The 17,609-nt window shown below is 42.1% G+C and overlaps 1 protein-coding gene and 1 long non-coding RNA gene across 7 annotated transcripts in view; one reads left to right on the forward strand and one right to left on the reverse strand.

Moving 5' to 3' along the window:
* GRM5 (glutamate metabotropic receptor 5) overlaps positions 1–17,609 on the reverse strand; it is a 523,779-nt gene that overhangs the window by 14,034 nt on the left and 492,136 nt on the right. For 5 of the 6 annotated variants that reach the window (XM_021102328.1, XM_021102327.1, XM_021102329.1 and 2 more), the window contains exon 9: positions 5,841–5,936. The exons of the other annotated variant lie outside the window; for it this stretch is intronic. In XM_021102328.1, the coding sequence (XP_020957987.1) occupies positions 5,841–5,936 (96 nt within the window). The remainder of the gene's footprint in view (positions 1–5,840; positions 5,937–17,609) is intronic. 6 annotated transcript variants of the gene reach the window in all.
* LOC106504843 overlaps positions 1–17,609 on the forward strand; it is a 200,713-nt gene that overhangs the window by 7,872 nt on the left and 175,232 nt on the right. Inside the window, exon 3 of the long non-coding RNA XR_002346980.1 lies at positions 14,155–14,254. This is a non-coding gene — a long non-coding RNA (uncharacterized LOC106504843). The remainder of the gene's footprint in view (positions 1–14,154; positions 14,255–17,609) is intronic.

Here is a 17,609-nt window from a genome sequence, read left to right on the forward strand (position 1 = left end):
AAGTGCAAAGGTGCACTGAACCAAGGGGCTGACCAGACATGCCTTTGTGGAGCAGCAAGGGAAATGCAACCCTCAAGTTGGTGTCTGTAAAATGACCCGATAATAAACTCCAAAGTTCTGTATCCACTTTTCATCTGAACACTGCAGAGATGATTCCTGAGGGACTGTAGGATTAGAGAATGTCCCTGGAATTTTATAGCGATTGCTGAAAAAATGATCGCCGTTTAGATGAAGGATGCCTGTTGACCTTATGAAGCACCTTAGCTAATGCATGTATCTTAAATCTGCTGTATGAAGACGACTTTAGCTTTGAATCTGGAATCCTGGTTGGACATCTACCACTAACATGTTGCTAACTATGCAGAACTCCTCATTTAAGAAAGGGGTTTTTGGATTATTTTTCCTTATTGTGTAAAATGGGTACCTGCCACAGCTCTGAGGCACTGAGTCAGTTCTAGTTCCATTCCCTTTGAGATGCTTCACAAGCTTCATAATGTATCCTTGCTTCCCTTCTTTCCTTCCTACTGTTCTTCCTTTCTCTTCCTTCCTTCCTTCCTTCCTTATATTGTGCTAAGGGCACCTAAAATGAGACCTAACCTTTAAAATTTTTTTTTGTACATTACAGTGTTATCACTTCACACTTGCTAGGATGACTGTTAATCAAAAAAATCAAAATATCAGCAGTGTTGGTGAGTATGTGGATATGGAGAAATTGGTGTCTTTGAAAACTCTTGGTGAGAATGCAAAATGTTGCAACATCTCTGGAAAACAATATGGAAGTTGCTAAAAAATTGACAACAGACTTCTGCCTGATCCAGCAATGCCACGTCTGGGTATATATCCAAAAAAATTGCAATCAGGATCTCAAAGAAGTATGAGCACTTCCTTGTTCATTGCAGCATCACTTACAGTAGCCTGACAACCTAAATGTCCATTGATGGATAAATGGATGAAAGAAAATGTATCCCTTATGAGTAGACATTTTTCCAAAGAAGACATACAAATGGCCAATAGGTATACGAAAATGTGCTTAGCACAACTAATCATCAGGGAAATGCAAATCAAAACCACAGTGAGTGACTACCTCACACCTGTTAGAATGGCTACTGTCAAAAAGGGGAGAAATCAAAAGTGTTGACAAGGATGTGAAGAAAGGGAACCATGGCACATTTTGGTGAGGATATAGATGCTTGCAGCCATGGAGAAAACAGTTTGGAGTTTCCTTAAAAAATGAAAAGTGGAAAAAATGAAAAATCACGTTGCCATTTGGATCCAGCAATTCCACTGCTGGCTGTTTATCCAGAAGAAATGAAATCAAGATCTTGAAAGGCCATCTGCACTCCCACGTTCACTGCAGCATTATTTACAATGGCCAAGATATGGAAGCAAGCTAAGAGTCCACTGATGGACAAATGAATAAAGACAATGTGAGTGAAGAAAATATTCAGCTTTGACAAAGAAGGAAATCCTGCTGTTTGTGACAGCATGGACGAAACCTGAGGGCATTGTACTAAGTGAAATAAGCCAGAGAAAGACATACTGTCTGATCTCTTACGTACTATGGAAAGGAAAAATACCTTGCTTATAATGTTCTTTGGAGAACTTAATGTATAACATTTGTGAAGGGCCTGTTGCAGTGTCTGTTGCATAGTAATTACAGTAATGGCAGCAGTTGTCGTTATTAGTCTTACCTGTTTTAGAACATGTGTACATTAGAACATTAATTTGAAGTTGACCTTGGGGAGCAGTGAAGAGAAGACTGTCATAGCTGTCCTAATCTGTGGCTCATCAACCAGCTGGCCTTTACTCTTTTGAGGACTCTGAATTTTATATAACTGTATAACTGCGTGCTTAGCCTGTTCTGAACACTCAATTCGGGTTTATTATTATTTAGCTTCTATTTCCTTTAATTCTCTTTGCACTGGCGTAGGTTATTGTTTATGATATTAAATGAGTTAATCTGCTACATAATTGTTCAGTGGGAGAGGGGTTCCATATTACATTGCAGTGATTGATCTGTTTTTCTGACTCTCTTCCTCAGTAGACAATTGATTTTCAAGGACATTAGTCATGACTTGTTGTCTATTTATTTCTAGACTCTTGTAAGTGCTTGGCTCATAGAGGTTGCTTAATAAATGAGCATTGCAGAAAGGAAGAAATGATTGCATAAATGAAAGGCAAAAGAATCTTAACACAGACATCACATTTTGGGGTTACTGTCACATTTGGATTTCTCACTAATTTAATAATGACTATTGTGACACTGTTTCTAGATTCTCTAAGGTGTTAAACATTTACATCCGCTGAAATTAAATGCTGTGTCTACTAGGTGAAAATCAGTTTCTCAACTGATTGGGGCTTGATCTTTCACGTAATTGATATAGTGATGTAGCAACAGTAAAAATTACCCCATGCCACCCTCCTTTTAAGTGCTCATGGGGACAATGGATCTATCTTTTTCATTTAATTAAGGGGGCCCTTTCTCAAAGAGACACTGGGAGGCTCGGAATGTCTGTGCCTCTCCTTGAGCACATCAGAATGCAGTCTCCAAGGAGCACTGGGCTGGGATCCCCCTGCTGAGACAGGTGACGGTAGCATTCATTGGTGAGGTTTTTAGCCATTCCTGAGGTTGCACAGTGTGGCTCTAAACTCCCAGGGTAACAGCATTTAGAGAATTTCCGGTCCCTCCCTGTGTAGGACTCTATTTCACTTCTGCAATCAGGAGGGCTCTGCTCTGAAACACACTTAGACTGTCCACTGTGAAAATATGATAAGTTATGCTATCATCAGACAGAAAGAAAAATAAGGTTCACATAAAGGGAAAATAGCAACATACTATTTGAGGGAGCCAGAGTGTTATGGGTACACACAGTGTTCCTGTCCTTTCTAGATCTGAGGGTGGGTGATCAGAGGGGGGAGGTGTGCCAGTGTCTCTAAGGCAGATAAGGTCCTGGTGTTCTGATGTGCTGTGACTGCGTGCATGGTCTAACCCCTTCTCTCCTGCTGGGCAGTGTGGCTCGGGAAGAATCTCCCCTGGTGTGAGCTCATACGGTCCTGTCCGTTCTGTAGTTTTATTGTCGAAAACACGGGCAAGTGAGATGCAGCGCCACATGCCTGGTTTTCTGTAACCATTTGAGCTTCCCTTAGCTCTTCCGTGGCTGCAGAACCAGCCCAGAGGTTTGCAGAGTCAAGGGGATGCTTAACTAGGACCCTGGGAGCAACTGTAGGGAGGAGTAGGAGTGGATAAGAAAGAGGACCTTCGCAGCTGATACTAAAATTATCCATGAAGTCTCATACAGGTGTTCTTTCCCCAGCCCTTCCATCCAGTTCTGGGGGAAGCTAATTGGGATTAACTACTCAAACCCCTTATTGAGACATAGTTTACACTGCACTTGTCACTGCTCTGGTATCTTAATATCTTTCTCTTAATATTCATTTTAAGCTTATTTCTGCTGGAGAAGTGTCGTTGTGTGTGTGTGTGTATTTGTAGGAACAAATGTTAAGGACTCCTTCCCCCATATGTTCTTTCTCTCTCTCTCAGTTTTTCACTTGATGCTAAAGAAATGGGAAGGGAGAAAATGTAGGAAGGGAAGATCATTTGTTCTTACTTCCCTTCGCTTGTCCTTGGGACAGGTGTTTGTTCCACGGAACTGTCTTTATTGCGGGGTACACTGTTCCCCTTGGCCATACCAGGACATAGGAGTGTAATTAGCCTTGCCATTACCTTGGCGATATCCAGACAAGTGGGGAAACAAAGGCTAAATGGTATCTTACTGTTGTAGGGAAACAGACCATTCCCAGTGTAGACACATTGAGTGGCTACCTTTGAGGACTGGACCTGTGCCAGGGAGGCTTGGGCTGTTTGCTCTGGGGTCCTCTTACTCACTGTCTCCTGTCTCCTCTTGCCCTATTTCCAATCCAGACTGCCTTAAGCAAATCTAATTGCTGGGCTGTTCAGATCTGAGAGTTCCAAGCATTGACGAAACACTGTCAAGAACACTGTGTGACAGAATTGAGACCTAATGTTTGCCACAAAGAGCTCCATGTCATCTCTTAGGCAGATGGATCATTCTGAAATTCTGGTTTATGGACTAAGTCTGAATGACCCTGGAGACCTATTATACTACAGATGCCTAGGTTGTATTGCCCAAGATTTTGTCTCAGGATGTTTGACAGGAAGCTGGGTTTGCTAGGTTTGGGAACTCCAGTCCTAAACCTAGTCCTAGGTTTGCCTCAAATCTGAAGTCATTTTGGACATAGTCCCTGTGCTCATTCGATGCAGTCATTTTCACCTTGTCCTGCCATCTCTGATGCTGTTTGATTGACTTTCAAGTAAAAGAATTGTGCCACTTTGTTGTACCTGAATGGAAGGAAATCAGGAGCCCCAGGAGCAGTCTATGGGGGCTCCTCAATGATCTATTAAGGCTTTTCCAGGTACACTGAGATCCCAAGATAGCTGCATGAAGGGACTGTAGGCATAAGGCCATCAGATACACCAGTGTGCACATGTATGTGCCTACACATGTATACCTGCTCTCACTGCCTTGTCTCTGGGAGCCATGGACCAAGTCGGCCAAGCTCTAGACCAAGGCCACTGTGAATGATGGCTCAGGCTACACGCTGAACAGTTCAGGGCATCACCACAGACTACAATGTGAATGTCTTTCCTACTCCTGCCCCCTAGAAGTTATAAACTATCCTTGGAGAAAGCTACACATTGTTTTGAAAACCGGCAGGAACCCACTCCTGCCGGGTGAAAGTTCAACAGGATTCGATTCTCTTCTCGCTCTGCAGCCGGGTCTCAGGCTCTGCTCTCAGCACAGGCACACACTGCGTGCACACTGTACTTTATGCATTTCCCCTTTCCTTTAATCCAGGCTTGTTCGTAAGGTCTCCGCTTCCACATCTCTGAACCACAGGTGGAAGGGGAAACGCCCCAGCAAATTGGGGGTGGGGAGTTAGTTCGTGGGGGTTGATTTCCCAACTCTGGGCTCCTCTAGCCTTCTGGAACCACCTAATGCCAATCTTGGCAGTCTTTTTTCTCCAGTGCTGTCTTCTTGAAACCCAATCCCATGCAATAAAGCACGTTTATTCATGCAACACAGCTCAGTCGATGCTTACAGTTCCAACAACTAACCCAGTTTCCTGGGCACAGCTCGGTTGGGGGTGCCTGGTATGAAGAAACATGCACAGCGCAGCGACAGGGGGTGTTCACCACCAAACACAGAGAAGGAAGGGAGCTGCAAAGCTACGGTAGCTAGAGGAGGACTAGCTTCCCTGATTTCCGTTTATGAAAAGCCTCTGGCCTCTACAGTTCACTCGTTCGGCCTGGCATTTGCGCTTGGCTGAGACATGACATTACATTCAAAGTAAGTCAGATTAATTCCCAGGCTTGTCTGGGATCAAGGCTGGAGTCTTCCCTCAATTGCAGTCCTTCCCTCTAAACCAGTCCTAGGCTTTTGGCATTTATTTTTGTCAAGCGATTGGATAGTCCTGAAATGTGATTTTCCTCCAATCTCTTCCACTTTGCAAACTCCACAGAAACGTTTGACCAGTAAGTTAAAATCCACAGGGGCACTGACTGTGAGCTAAGGCTTCAGACATGCAAAGCGCACAACCCTGGGGAACAGCAGCATCTGGGACAGGAGGCTCCCTTCACTTCCCATGAGGATGGCATGGGTTTTGCAAATCAAACACACGTAGAAACCCAGCCGTGGCCCGGGTTGGGCACACCCCATGGGAGGCACAGTTGAGTGAGGGCCCAGACCAGGGAGCCACCTGTTCCTGTAGCTTGCGTACATTTAGTTCACACCACCTCAGGCCACTCACGGTTTGCTTACCTGCTCATTGTTGCTCGCCCACCATTCCCCATACTCCCTTTGGGTGTGAAACACTCTATTTCCGACTTGTGCTGGGCCAGTCTCCTGTCTTTGTACCTGGTAAGCATGAACAAGGACAGGAGCAAACAGAAAGATGTGATTGGGTGCTTAACTGGCCAGGCTGAGGAAGCGTGGGGACGGCGGAGGGTGGCCCTGTGCCCAGACAGGGCTCCCGCTGTCACTGCAGTGGCTGACCTGTGATGCTGCAGGTGGTCGTGATGCTATATGGATAACGCTGGGGGCAGTTTTGTTACTTCTCGTTTGAGCCACAGATGACCCACCTCTTTATGTTGTCTATTGAGCACAATGGTAAAAGGATGTAATTCATAGCATCCAAGAAAAAGATGAATATCAGTAATTTAGACTTTATTTAGTGTTTACCGTGTACCAGACATGGTGCTAGAATTTTACCTAAATTTAATCTTGGCAACAACTCATGGGAGAGCCTCTGTTGTGTTATACCCATTTTACTGAAGCAGAAACCTAAGATTGTAAGGATCAAATATTTTGAACATAGCAATCTAAGTTTAGAACCCCCAGTGTTAGCCATTATAGTGTCACCTGCTAGTTTAACACATCTTTCTTGGAGTTCTTGTCATGGCTCAGTGGTTAACGAATCCGACTAGGAACCATGAGGTTTTGGGTTTGATCCGTGGCCTCGCTCAGTGGGTTAAGGATCTGGCATTGCTGTGAGCTGTGGTGTAGGTTGCAGGCACGGCTCGGATCCCGTGTTGTTGTGGCTCTGGTGCAGGATGGCAGCTGTAGCTCTGATTAGACCCCTAGCCTGGGAACCTCCATATGCAGTGGGTTTGGCCCTAGAAAAGACAAAAAAAAAAAAACTCTTTCTTATCATTAATGAACTTCATTGAGTGGTACTATGTCTGAGCATATTAGAGATTGGTGATGCCAAAAGGGAAAAGAGATGTTCCTTGGATGTAAGAAGTTTATATAACCATGAGGTTGAGGTGTGGCAGTCAGTATTGGGCCACCTGCATTGTAGAGGGTGGCCCAAGCAGCGTCTATATCAGAGTTGGCAGTTCACTGCACCTGAAGGGTACTAGATGTTTCATTTAAAATAAGTTAGGAGATTCCCAACATTTGTCTGCTACATGGTGCATCAATATGAGCCCTTATAATTGTGTGACAGTTTTCAGAAGCAACATACTGTCACAGAAATAGTATCTTTTTTAATTCATCAAGTGAAGTGTAGGGGGTAAAAAGGCACTGTTATACCCATTTGCCAAATGAGGAAACTGAGACTTCACGGACTTGACCCAAATCACAAGCCTGGTCAGTAGAGAATAATAGTATAGCTTGCAGAGACCCACAACTTAAGGTTTATTACCTTTATCACCTTTTTCCCTTCTAAAGCTGGAGCCTGATCTGTGCCACTTCATCCGTGTTCTGGTAGTCAGCAGGCAGTGATAAAGTGACTCTCAGAAGACTTGCTTCCTCTTGTTATAGTCACTTTTTAGACACGTTTCTTTCTCTACTATCTCAAGATTAACATTAGATCAAACAAAATGCAACAAAATTAAAATCATCATTTGTCCCAGGATAAAAGCCTTCCTCTTCACTTTTTTCTCTTCCAAGATATTAAGAGTAGTTAGTATGTGAGTGAATTAGAAATAGCTCGTGAAGTCTAGCAAAATGGATGGAATGGATGACCTTCTTCAGTAGATATTAGTTGAACATCTATTAATTTCTAGGCCATGGGCTGTGTGCTAGGGAAGTAGAGACAAACAACCCACAGGTCCTGCCCCACAGAGCTCACAGCTCATGGGAGAAGGAAGGGGAGAAGACAGGGTACACACAACAGCCTTAAGTCTGGGCCATAAAGAAGAGAGGAAAAGGACTGAAAGACTTCCTTAGAGAAGGTAAAGCATCACAGCAAACCAGATGGAGCAGCCTTTATGTTGCCGAAGAAAACCTTAAAAGAGGATCCCTTGTGAAGGACCAATCGCTGAATGCCATTCCACATTTCAACAGACCGTATTTTGTGCGTATTTGTGAACCGGGTTGCACAACCAGAATGCTGCTCTATAGCTTAAATTAAAATGACATTAATTAAATTACTAATTGTTAAATATTAATACTTATTGATGATTAACTATTACATTATTAAAATATGAATAGAATGATGGAATTATTCATGGTTCCTTATGAAGGGGTCCTTAAAGTATTTTTGAGTGTCTTCTGTTAGGATAATCTTCAGTTCATTTACATCTTTTCATAGATAATTTAGGGCATGTCCATGCTTTGTGCTCAAAAACTCTACTGTCTCTCATGTACACACACTCTCTCTTTCTCTCTCTCTCTCTCCCTCTCTCCCCCCCCCCTTCTCTCTCTGCCAGGTGCCCCTGCTTATGAACTTGATCCTAAACACCCTGGTCTGTCATAACCTTATCCTTTCAGGGAAAGGATTTTACAAAAAATAAAAAAATAAAAATCCCAGCTTATTCCAGTTAAAACAGAGATACATGAGGCTTTTTGGAGCTTTCACGTAGTTCTTGGATTCAGAGGAAGGTGAAAAAGTCATCTACCAGTTGTTTTTGGATGGGACCCTTCTTCCTGTACTTATAGTTTAACTCTGTTTATCAGATTTGTAAATAGACCACATTTTCATATTTTCAAATAAAATTTTATTTGAAGTTGGAATTTTTATTTATTATTTTGTTCAAAGTCAGAATAGAACTAATAAACATAATAGGATATTGAATGTGCCACGTTCTTTTTGGTGTACTAGTCTCAGTTCTTTAACGTGCCCTGCAAAGTGGGGGCTGTTGTCCTCATTCCAAAGAGGCAGGCCTCAAGGGTCGGCATCAGTAAGCCCAAGTTCACACCGGTCACGAGTGGCGAATCCAGGATTAGAAAATATACCTCTCTGATTCCATAGCTCATCTTATTTCCATTCAGCTTCCCTATGAGTAACAGCATCAGTAATTTTAGAAACAAAAGTATAAGGCTTACTATTTACCTTTTCTCTCCTTGGCCCCATTTTGCAAATAAGTTTCTAAAATAGCCAGTGGAGGGTCTAGTGTAGGACTTTAAATTGTGTTCCCTCATTTGAGTTCCTATGTATGGACTACATACGTTCAATTTACAGCATTCCAACCATTTAAATATTCCAGGTGCAGGGCACTGTGATAAGGAGCCTGTGGGGGACTCTGTGCCATGGATAAGTTCACAGTCTGGAGGGGGAGGATGAAATATAAGCGCATCATTTTTAAACAATGTGAGAAGTTTTATTATAGAAACGCACGCAAGAAAGACTCCTAACCCATGCTAGAATGGCAGGAAAAACATCAGTGGGATATGATCCTAGAGGAAATCTTGAAAGATAAGTAGGAATGCAGTGTGAAAAGACAGGCAGGCAGAAGCAAAATCAAGAAAAATCAAGAGCAAACATGGGGCAAGGCTTAGCAGCATGGTGAAACAGTGCTTGGTATTATTTTTTTTTTTGCTGAAATCAAGTGTAAAATAAGACCAGGTAAAATGCCTGATGCAGATGGAGAGGGATATAAAAGATAACTCATGGATGACTTTAGACTGTAGGTTGTGAGATTCCACTATAAGATCTTCAGGATAAAAAAAAAAATCTGGTCAGAGTTGACATTTAGATAAAATACTGTGGACTTGAGGGAACAAAACTAGTGCCTTCTGTTGCCATAGTTCGTGTGAAAGATGATGACATGATGGGGTCGTGATGCTATGGATGAAAACTAGAGAAGAGTTTCAAAAATATATTGGAGGTAAAATGAGTAGGATTTATTGAAGAGTTTAAAAGAGAAGAGAGGAAGGCAACCTTAGTTACTACCTTGGGTAGTTCATTTAACCAAGTTTTGGCCACACATATGGTATTGGTGTAATGTTTCATTACAAACATCATGTTATTAATATCTTCAAATAATCTGAGGGTGTGTGTTACACACTCGAGCACCAACACTAAATTGTGCCTTGTCCCTTTGCGTTTGTTCTGCATGCAAAGGATTATTAAGTTAGTTAGCTGAGATAGATTCCTTAATTTACGTTAAGTTCTGCCTTGCAAATGCTGTAGAATAACTTGCACTTTAAAGTCTATTTGCACATTTTACATATAATGCTATATGGTTTGCTTTGAGTTTTCTGTTCAGATTATGTTTGTTGATATTAAATGGAAATTGTAGGCCTGAAATATGCTGTTCTTATGTGAGGTAAATTGATATAACCTAAAAAAACCTAAGTTAATAAAACATAAGTTGGAGTTCGCGTCATGGGGCAGTGGTTAACGAATCCGACTGGGAACCATGAGGTTGTGGGTTCGATCCCTGGCCTTGCTTAGTGAGTTGAGGATCCGGCATTGCTGTGGGCTGTGGTGTAGGTTGCAGATGCGGCTTGGATCCGTCGTTGCTGTGGCTCTGGCGTAGACTGGTGGCTACAGCTCTGATTAGACCCCCAGCCTGGGAAACTCCATGCTAGGAAAGGCAAAAAGACCAAAAAAAAAAAAAAAAAAAAAAAGGAGTATATTTGGAGAAAGAAGTAAAATCTTCATTTTGGAATAGGAGGCTTGAGATGCTGGTGGTACATACAAGTGGACAAATTCAGTAGACACATGGGTTTAAGAGGCTGGAAGTTCGGGAAATGCCATGTTCTAGGGAGTTGTCAGTGTATAGACAATTGCAGATGCCACAAGCATGGTTGAAAGTGCCCACAGAAAGCGGGTCCATTATGGATTGATGGAGGAAAGGGAATTACTGTAATTACAGACTTGCTCATTCTTCTGTTCAAAAAATTCTGTAACACTGTTCATTTAAGTCATTCCCTCAGAACACTTTCTGAGTACCTACTATATTCCAGATACTGAATTCAGGGGTCTTTATATATATATATTTTTTTTTTTATTTTTTATATATATATATGTGTGTGTGTGTGTGTGTGTTTTTTTTTTTATGGTCTTTACACTTCTACATCTTTGCTAAATATAACTTTGACACTTTGTTTCTGGGCCATAACCTTGGCATGAAAACCTGTCACAATCCTTTTAATAGATTTAAGAATGATTTTTTTTCTTCCTGAAATTAGCTTCAGTTGCCTTGTGTGAAGATTTTTAAAACAAATTCCTTTTGTACCTCTTTTGTCCACTGCTTTCCTCACTTCTATGAGAGCCCATGTTCATCTGGTGAATTTAACAGATATGAGGGTAATCACTCAGGATCGGAGAGTAAATGTAATTTCTTCACAAGGATTTGAATGAAAAATTCCATTTCCTCACTCCCTTTCCCCCATCTCTACCAATACCTACTAGACAGTGGATTAGTGAAATTTCTATGCAGGCTGTGTGGTCCAGAATGGATAAATGAGTCCAGAATGAGATGAGGAGTTAGAGTAGAATGAGAAAATTCAAAGAAAAATGTGTATATTAAGTGAAATAGTGGTATTGTGGGGATGAGGCCTGAAGCTGGGAGGAAAGGAGTTTGATATTAAAAATAAGGACTCCATGGAGTTCCCTGGTGGCCTAGTGATTAAGGATCCAGCGTTGTCACTGCAGTGGCTTGAGTTCAATGTCTGGCCCCGGAACTTCTGTATGCCTTGAGAGTGCCCTCCCTGCCCCCCCCCCCCCAAAGAAAGAAGAACTCCTTCAGTGAGGGAGATTCAGGTAATGCTTACCAGAGATGGGACGGCGAAAAAGATAATTCTAGATGCATGAGTGTTTAATCATTACAGTTGGAAAATGAGCCCTGGCGGTGGTTTGCCTTCCTTGATCTAGGCACTAAAAGTAACCCCAGGACTGTAGCAGACCTTGGGGCACACAGAAATTCTTTACTTAGAAGGTGGCAGTAAATAGTAACTTTAAACAAAGGTAAAAGGTGCAGAGATAACTAGATGTGAAGAGCCTCAAAGAAGGCTTTTTTTTTTTTGTTTGTTTGTTTTTGCTTTTTCATTTCCACACGAGAGGTGGAATGTGTCTGGAAGCAGCATGGAGTTGCTGACTTTCAACTCTGTGTCCTGAGGCATGTGTGATATGGAAGGAAGAGTAACTTTATGAGAGGCTGCAGGGAAGGGATGGCCTTAGCAGAGAACCAGGCTTTAAGTGAGAGAAAGTACAGCAAAGGGAGTCTTCACTGAAGAGGCTGACAATGAAGGAGGGTCCTTATCCTCGGATTGGGATTATAGACAGGGCCTTCAAGTGGTTCTTTGGAAGGGAAGAGTTCGGTAGGTGAAACAAAGGTCCACTATCTGTAAGTGGAATTTCCCAGCCGGATGCTCTTTCTGAGATGCTAGGAAGACTGCATTGGTGAATTCTCTCACCTTCCCTTATGCCAAGCCCCCCAATTTTCTCCCTTCCATGAGAGAAGAGGCTCATGATGCTGGTGCTGTTCTGAGGAGAGAGCCCATGGCACATTTGGAGCGGTATTTTCTGATAGATATTGCAAATTCTCTGAGTGTATGGTTGAAGGAGCATTGAGCTAATTCTTCCGAACTCTTAGCAGCACTCAGCTCATTTTCTTCTCCCACGCTAGGTATCATTCACTCAGCTTCGTGAACACCACAGGGAGATGTGTTCTCATGTGTAGAAACCATTGTACACGTATTTCACTTAATCATCCTTTAAAATATTTAGAGAAAACCCCAACATAGTGTCTCTTAGAAGTCAATGAAAGGAAGATGGAAAATATTGGCAATTTCATGTATACATTTTCTGTGTACATTCAATATGGAGAAGACACTAATGGGGCAGGAAAGAAGGGTTGGGGAGTTAATAAGTATTCTTTAAGGAAACCATTATAAATGCATCCCATTTACAAAGTACATTTAAATCCTCTTTTTCCTCTTTGCTGTTGTTCAAAATAGAGGTGTGGTATGAGCAGAGAGAAATGGTATGGAAGGGAAGAATTTTTTTTTGCCAATTAATTCAGAAAAAGAAAAAATTATTGAAGTAGTTATAGAATAAATCAGTTTGAATGTTACAGAAAACTCAATAAGGGCTTTTCACACCAAAATTGCTGTCAGGAAGGCAGGGTTTTGAGTCTGAGATTAAGCATAAACCTGGAAAACTAGAGAATTAAAATTATCAGAGTGAATAAAACTTGTGAATACATATGTGGATGAATAAGAAGGAAAGGTAACTTGAATGGTTATCAATCTCCAAAGGGCTTTGTTGGTTTTTGTTGTTGCTTGCTTTGCTTGTTTTTTTTTTTTTTTTTTTTCTTTTTTTTTTTCTTTTTTAGGGCTGCATCTGTGGCATATGGAAGTTCTCAGGCTAGGGTTGAACAGGAGCTACAGCTGCTGGCCCCCACCACAGCCACAGCAATGGGGGATCCCAGCTGTGTCTGCACCCCACCCAGCTCACAGCAACACGGATCCTTAACCCACTGAGTGAGGCTGGGGATCAAACCCGCATCCTCATGGATCCTAGTGGGTTCATTACCGCCACGCCATGACAGGAACTCCTGCTTTGCTTGGTTTTTGTTTTGTTTTTAATAAATGGAAACTGAAGCAACTTTGTAGACTTTGGTCAAGAGGTGAAGGAAGAGAGAAAAAATTAAAGGTATTTGGGGAAAGGGAATAACTAAAGTTTTGAGATAAAATGATTTTGGGAAGGAAGAAAAAACTCACTTTTTTTGTACTTGCACTTCGTAATTAACCAGTCGCCATATACGGCAGGCTTCATCTTCAAAACATACCCAGAAGCTGACCATTCCTTCCCATCTCCCTGGTTTACTACCCTGGTCCCAGCCACCATCGTCTTTCACTGCCAACGGTAGAATATCTTCCCGAACTGGTCCTGCCTCTGTCCTCACCAACGTCCCCCTCCCCCAAATCCAACCCAGTCCAGTCTCCATACCGCAACCAGAATAATCGCGTCAAAACAAAAATCTTTTCATATCACTTCTCTGCTCAGAACTCTTAGCTAGTTACGATCTCCCTGAGTAAAGTCTATATTTCTTCGAATGGTTTACAAAGTCCTGTACAGTCTTCTCCCTCTGTTACTCCTCTGATCCCATAACTGACTTCCCCTTTCCCCCTTGCCTGCTTTGTTCTGCTTGAAGACACCAGGCATCCTCCCTCCAAAATGCCTTTGCTTTGGCCATTTCCTCTGCCTTCAATGCTTTTCCCCCAGGTATCCTGGGAGACGACCTCTTTTAAATCTTGTCTCAACTATCTAGTCTGCCAGGACCACCTTATTTAAAAATGCAACTGTGACCTTCCTGAACTTCCTACTATTTCCTGCTTTTGTCCCATCAAGTGTAATTTACATTTTACCTATTCGTTTACTTTCTGTTTTTCCCAGTAGAATCTTCACAAGGATGTGAGCTCTGTGAAGGCATGGCTTTTAGACTGTTTTCTTCACTGCAGTCTCTCCAGTGCCTGGGACATTGCTGAGCTTATTCCAGGTAATTGTATTTGTTGAAGAAATGCTTGCATGAATGCATGTGTCAAAAGAGAGCCAGGTTATGGGAAAATGTTCAGTAGGGAGGGGGAAAGATTAGCAAGCTCATAATAAATGACATTAGATCTCAAAGTTGGAGTGATCATCAATGAGAGTAGAGTGGGTAGACTCTGAGATGAAAGCACAAGCAGAAGAGTGAAATAACACTCGGGGCAGGAAGCTTATGAAATAATAAAAAAAAATAGGGAAAATGATTGGCAGGCAGTGAAACATGAGAGGTTGTATAAAGGATAACTCGTTTTTGAAAAAGTGCTTGCTGGAGTTCCCTGGTGGCTCAGTGGGTTAAGGATTTGGCATTTGTCACTGCTCTGGCTCAGGTCATTACTGTGTCATGGGTTTGATCCCTGGAACTGGAATTTCTGCATGTGGTGGGCATGGCCAAAAAGTATTTGCCTCTCTTTCATATAGCCCCATTCTTCATATCAAGCTGTCCCCCTCTCATGTTCAGGAGGTAGCTCTTGATTAGACTAAGATGATAGTGGTTACCCACTTTACTTATTTTCAGCCAATGATCACGAGAGATGGTCTTCTGGAGTTTTCTAACAGTTTTTTAGTTTTATCAAGAAAATACTGGGGGGTTCCCATCATGGTTCAATGGTTAATGATCCCAACTAGCATCCATGAGGACTCAGGTTCAATCCCTGGCCTCGCTCAGTGGGTTAAGGATCCAGTGTTTCTGTGAGCTGTGGTGTAGGCTGTAGAAGTGGCTTGGATCCTGAGTTGCTGTGGCTGTGGTGTAGGCCAGTGGCTTATAGCTCCAACTGGACTCTTAGCCTGGGAACCTCCATATGCTGTGGGTGCAACCCTAAAAAGACAAAAAGACCGAAAAAAAAAAAAAGAGAGAGAAAATACTGGAAAACATGGTTCCTTGTTGCTATGGATAGTTGTCTGGATGTGATATCTGACAGGGTTACAATCAAGCTGCAGGCATTAGAGAAGCTAAACCAGTGTTCAAAAAACAAACAAACAAACAAAACATGGGGGCACAGAAGATTAAAAGAATGTAGGTCCTAGGCAGTGTCTCTGAGCCACTGATTTAGCCTCTTTTAACTCAGAGCTGGTTAACTAGTGGAAACCATTATATGTCCTAGCACTTGTAAGTACTTAGATAAAGTTTATGGTCACATATGTTTGCAGAATTGGCAGTGGCCAGCATGTATTTGCCAAATAGTTTCCTCAGTTACCTTTTATGTCACTAGGCTAAGAACGTGTCAAGAAAAACAAAATCAAGAAGACAAAGCTTAGTGTCCCTAGGTTCTTCTCTCTTACCTAGGCAGTTACAGATCCCTGTAAAAGTGGTCCTGGCTCTACTCACTGATGGTTTTGGAATTCTCTTCCAGGTGCCATCATACTTGAATCGGCATTGATTCTTAGTTCTCCCTTTCTCTTGGGCTCCCTGGTGATGGACGGGGTGTTTCTGCCTTTAGTTTTCCATCTTGACTTTGCTCCAGTCATCGTCCCTACCTCTTCTTTGTACCAGTACAACCTGTTTAACAGCTCTGGGCACATTCAACCCTGTTCCAATGCTGTTTCCTCAAACACCAGCTAGACCTCAGCTTTTGGATTCCAGGCAAAGTGTGGCTCAGACACCTACCCATAGGTGATATCATTAACTATCCCCCTGAAACGGGGTTTCTTATTTTAAAATGTATGAGGCAGAGGGCACACACTGCATTTTATTTTTCAGATTTATGGCCACATTACACTTAGGGCCATCCTAATTTTGGATCCTGACAGTGATAAAGTAAGGAGAGGAACTGTGATATATTTGAATAGCATTTAACATATTGCAGAAAGCTTTTCCTACACCATTCAATTCTCTCGCCAAACTAATGTAATTATTATTCTCATCCTTCTGATAAGGAACCAATGGCTCAGAAAGCTTGACAGTCTCATCCAGGCCTCATCCGTGGTAAATCACAGACATGGGGCCGAAACCACATGTCTTAGCTCCAAATTCCATGCTCCTTATTAATGCCTCACTTTTTTCTTCATTTTATGTTGGCAAAAACCCCTTATCTAAATAATCTGAGAACCCATTTGAGAGAATGAAAAGGTCATATGTGAGAGCAACAGTGTGTCCTTAGTAGAGTTGGGCTTTAAGCACATTATAAACTTATTTGTTCAAAGGTCAAATTTGACTCCACAGTGGCCAAGCGGAATAAATCACCCCCCAGGCCCCCTGCCATTCTTTTGGCTGCAGTTTGCACACACGGGAATACCCACAAATCTGAGGGCTGGGAAAGAGGCACGGCTAAGAAGATCAGCATTGATAGGTGGGATGCTGTGTGATCGCAGAAGACAGGCAGGATGAAACGGGAGAATATTTCACCAACTCTGAGCTGTTGCAAAGAGAGCTGAAGGAAAGCCCACACGACATCCTCTCAAGTCAGAGTGATCAAAGGAGAATTCTAGATGTAAGCAGAAGCGAAGTTCTTATGAGTGAAGCTTCGGTTCAGAGGGGAAGAGTAAGGCCAAATCTAGTTCATTAGCACAAAGCAATATTGCAAAGTAATTCTCTACTTCAGTCTCATCCTCCTGCCCTCTGCGTGCCTATGTAGAAATAAATAGATGAGCGTGGTTTACTGCCTGTTCCGGCAGATCTCGTGGTCTCCACGTACAGAAAAACAGCGCTTGCCCAGACTTGAAATGTCAAGTTGATTCATTCAGAGTCTTCAGGTTAAAAACAAAAATTGAGCATGATTAATAGGCTCAGGAAGTAATGTCAGAAATGAATGTAAGTTGTGAAAGTATTTGAGAAGCTGCCAGGGAACACAGTGTGCTCTCCCCTCGAACATAAAAGGAAGGTAGACGTTGGCCGGTGGGGAAGCAGTGCACATGAGCAATTACAGCATAAAGAATCAGCTGTATGGACCCAGTAATTCTATTCAGGAGAACTGATTCTAAAGAAATAATTCAACAGAAGCTCAAAGGCTTCTGTGTAGAGGTTGTTCCCCCTTCAGTGATATAGACAATAGCAAAAACGTACAAAACAAGAACCAACCAACCACTGGAGAACAGTTTCATAAATTACAGCATAGCAATATTATGGAAATGTGTTAAAATTTGTATTGAGTAAAGCCTTTCATTTAGCTTCCAGAGAATTCCCAAAGGATATATTTTAATCCCACTTATGATGAAAACTTGTTTTCAGATATGAATCATCTTAAGTCATTGTGCCTTTTCATGGTGTACTTTCCTTCGACAAAGCTGTTTGTTTCACAATCAGTAGCAACCCGGGAAGATTCAGGTTTTAAAACTAATTCTGAGATGCTGTACGAGCTTACACAACGTCCTCA

The sequence above is a fragment of the Sus scrofa genome, chromosome 9 (genome assembly GCF_000003025.6).
Source record: "Sus scrofa isolate TJ Tabasco breed Duroc chromosome 9, Sscrofa11.1, whole genome shotgun sequence".
Lineage (NCBI taxonomy): Eukaryota > Metazoa > Chordata > Mammalia > Artiodactyla > Suidae > Sus > Sus scrofa.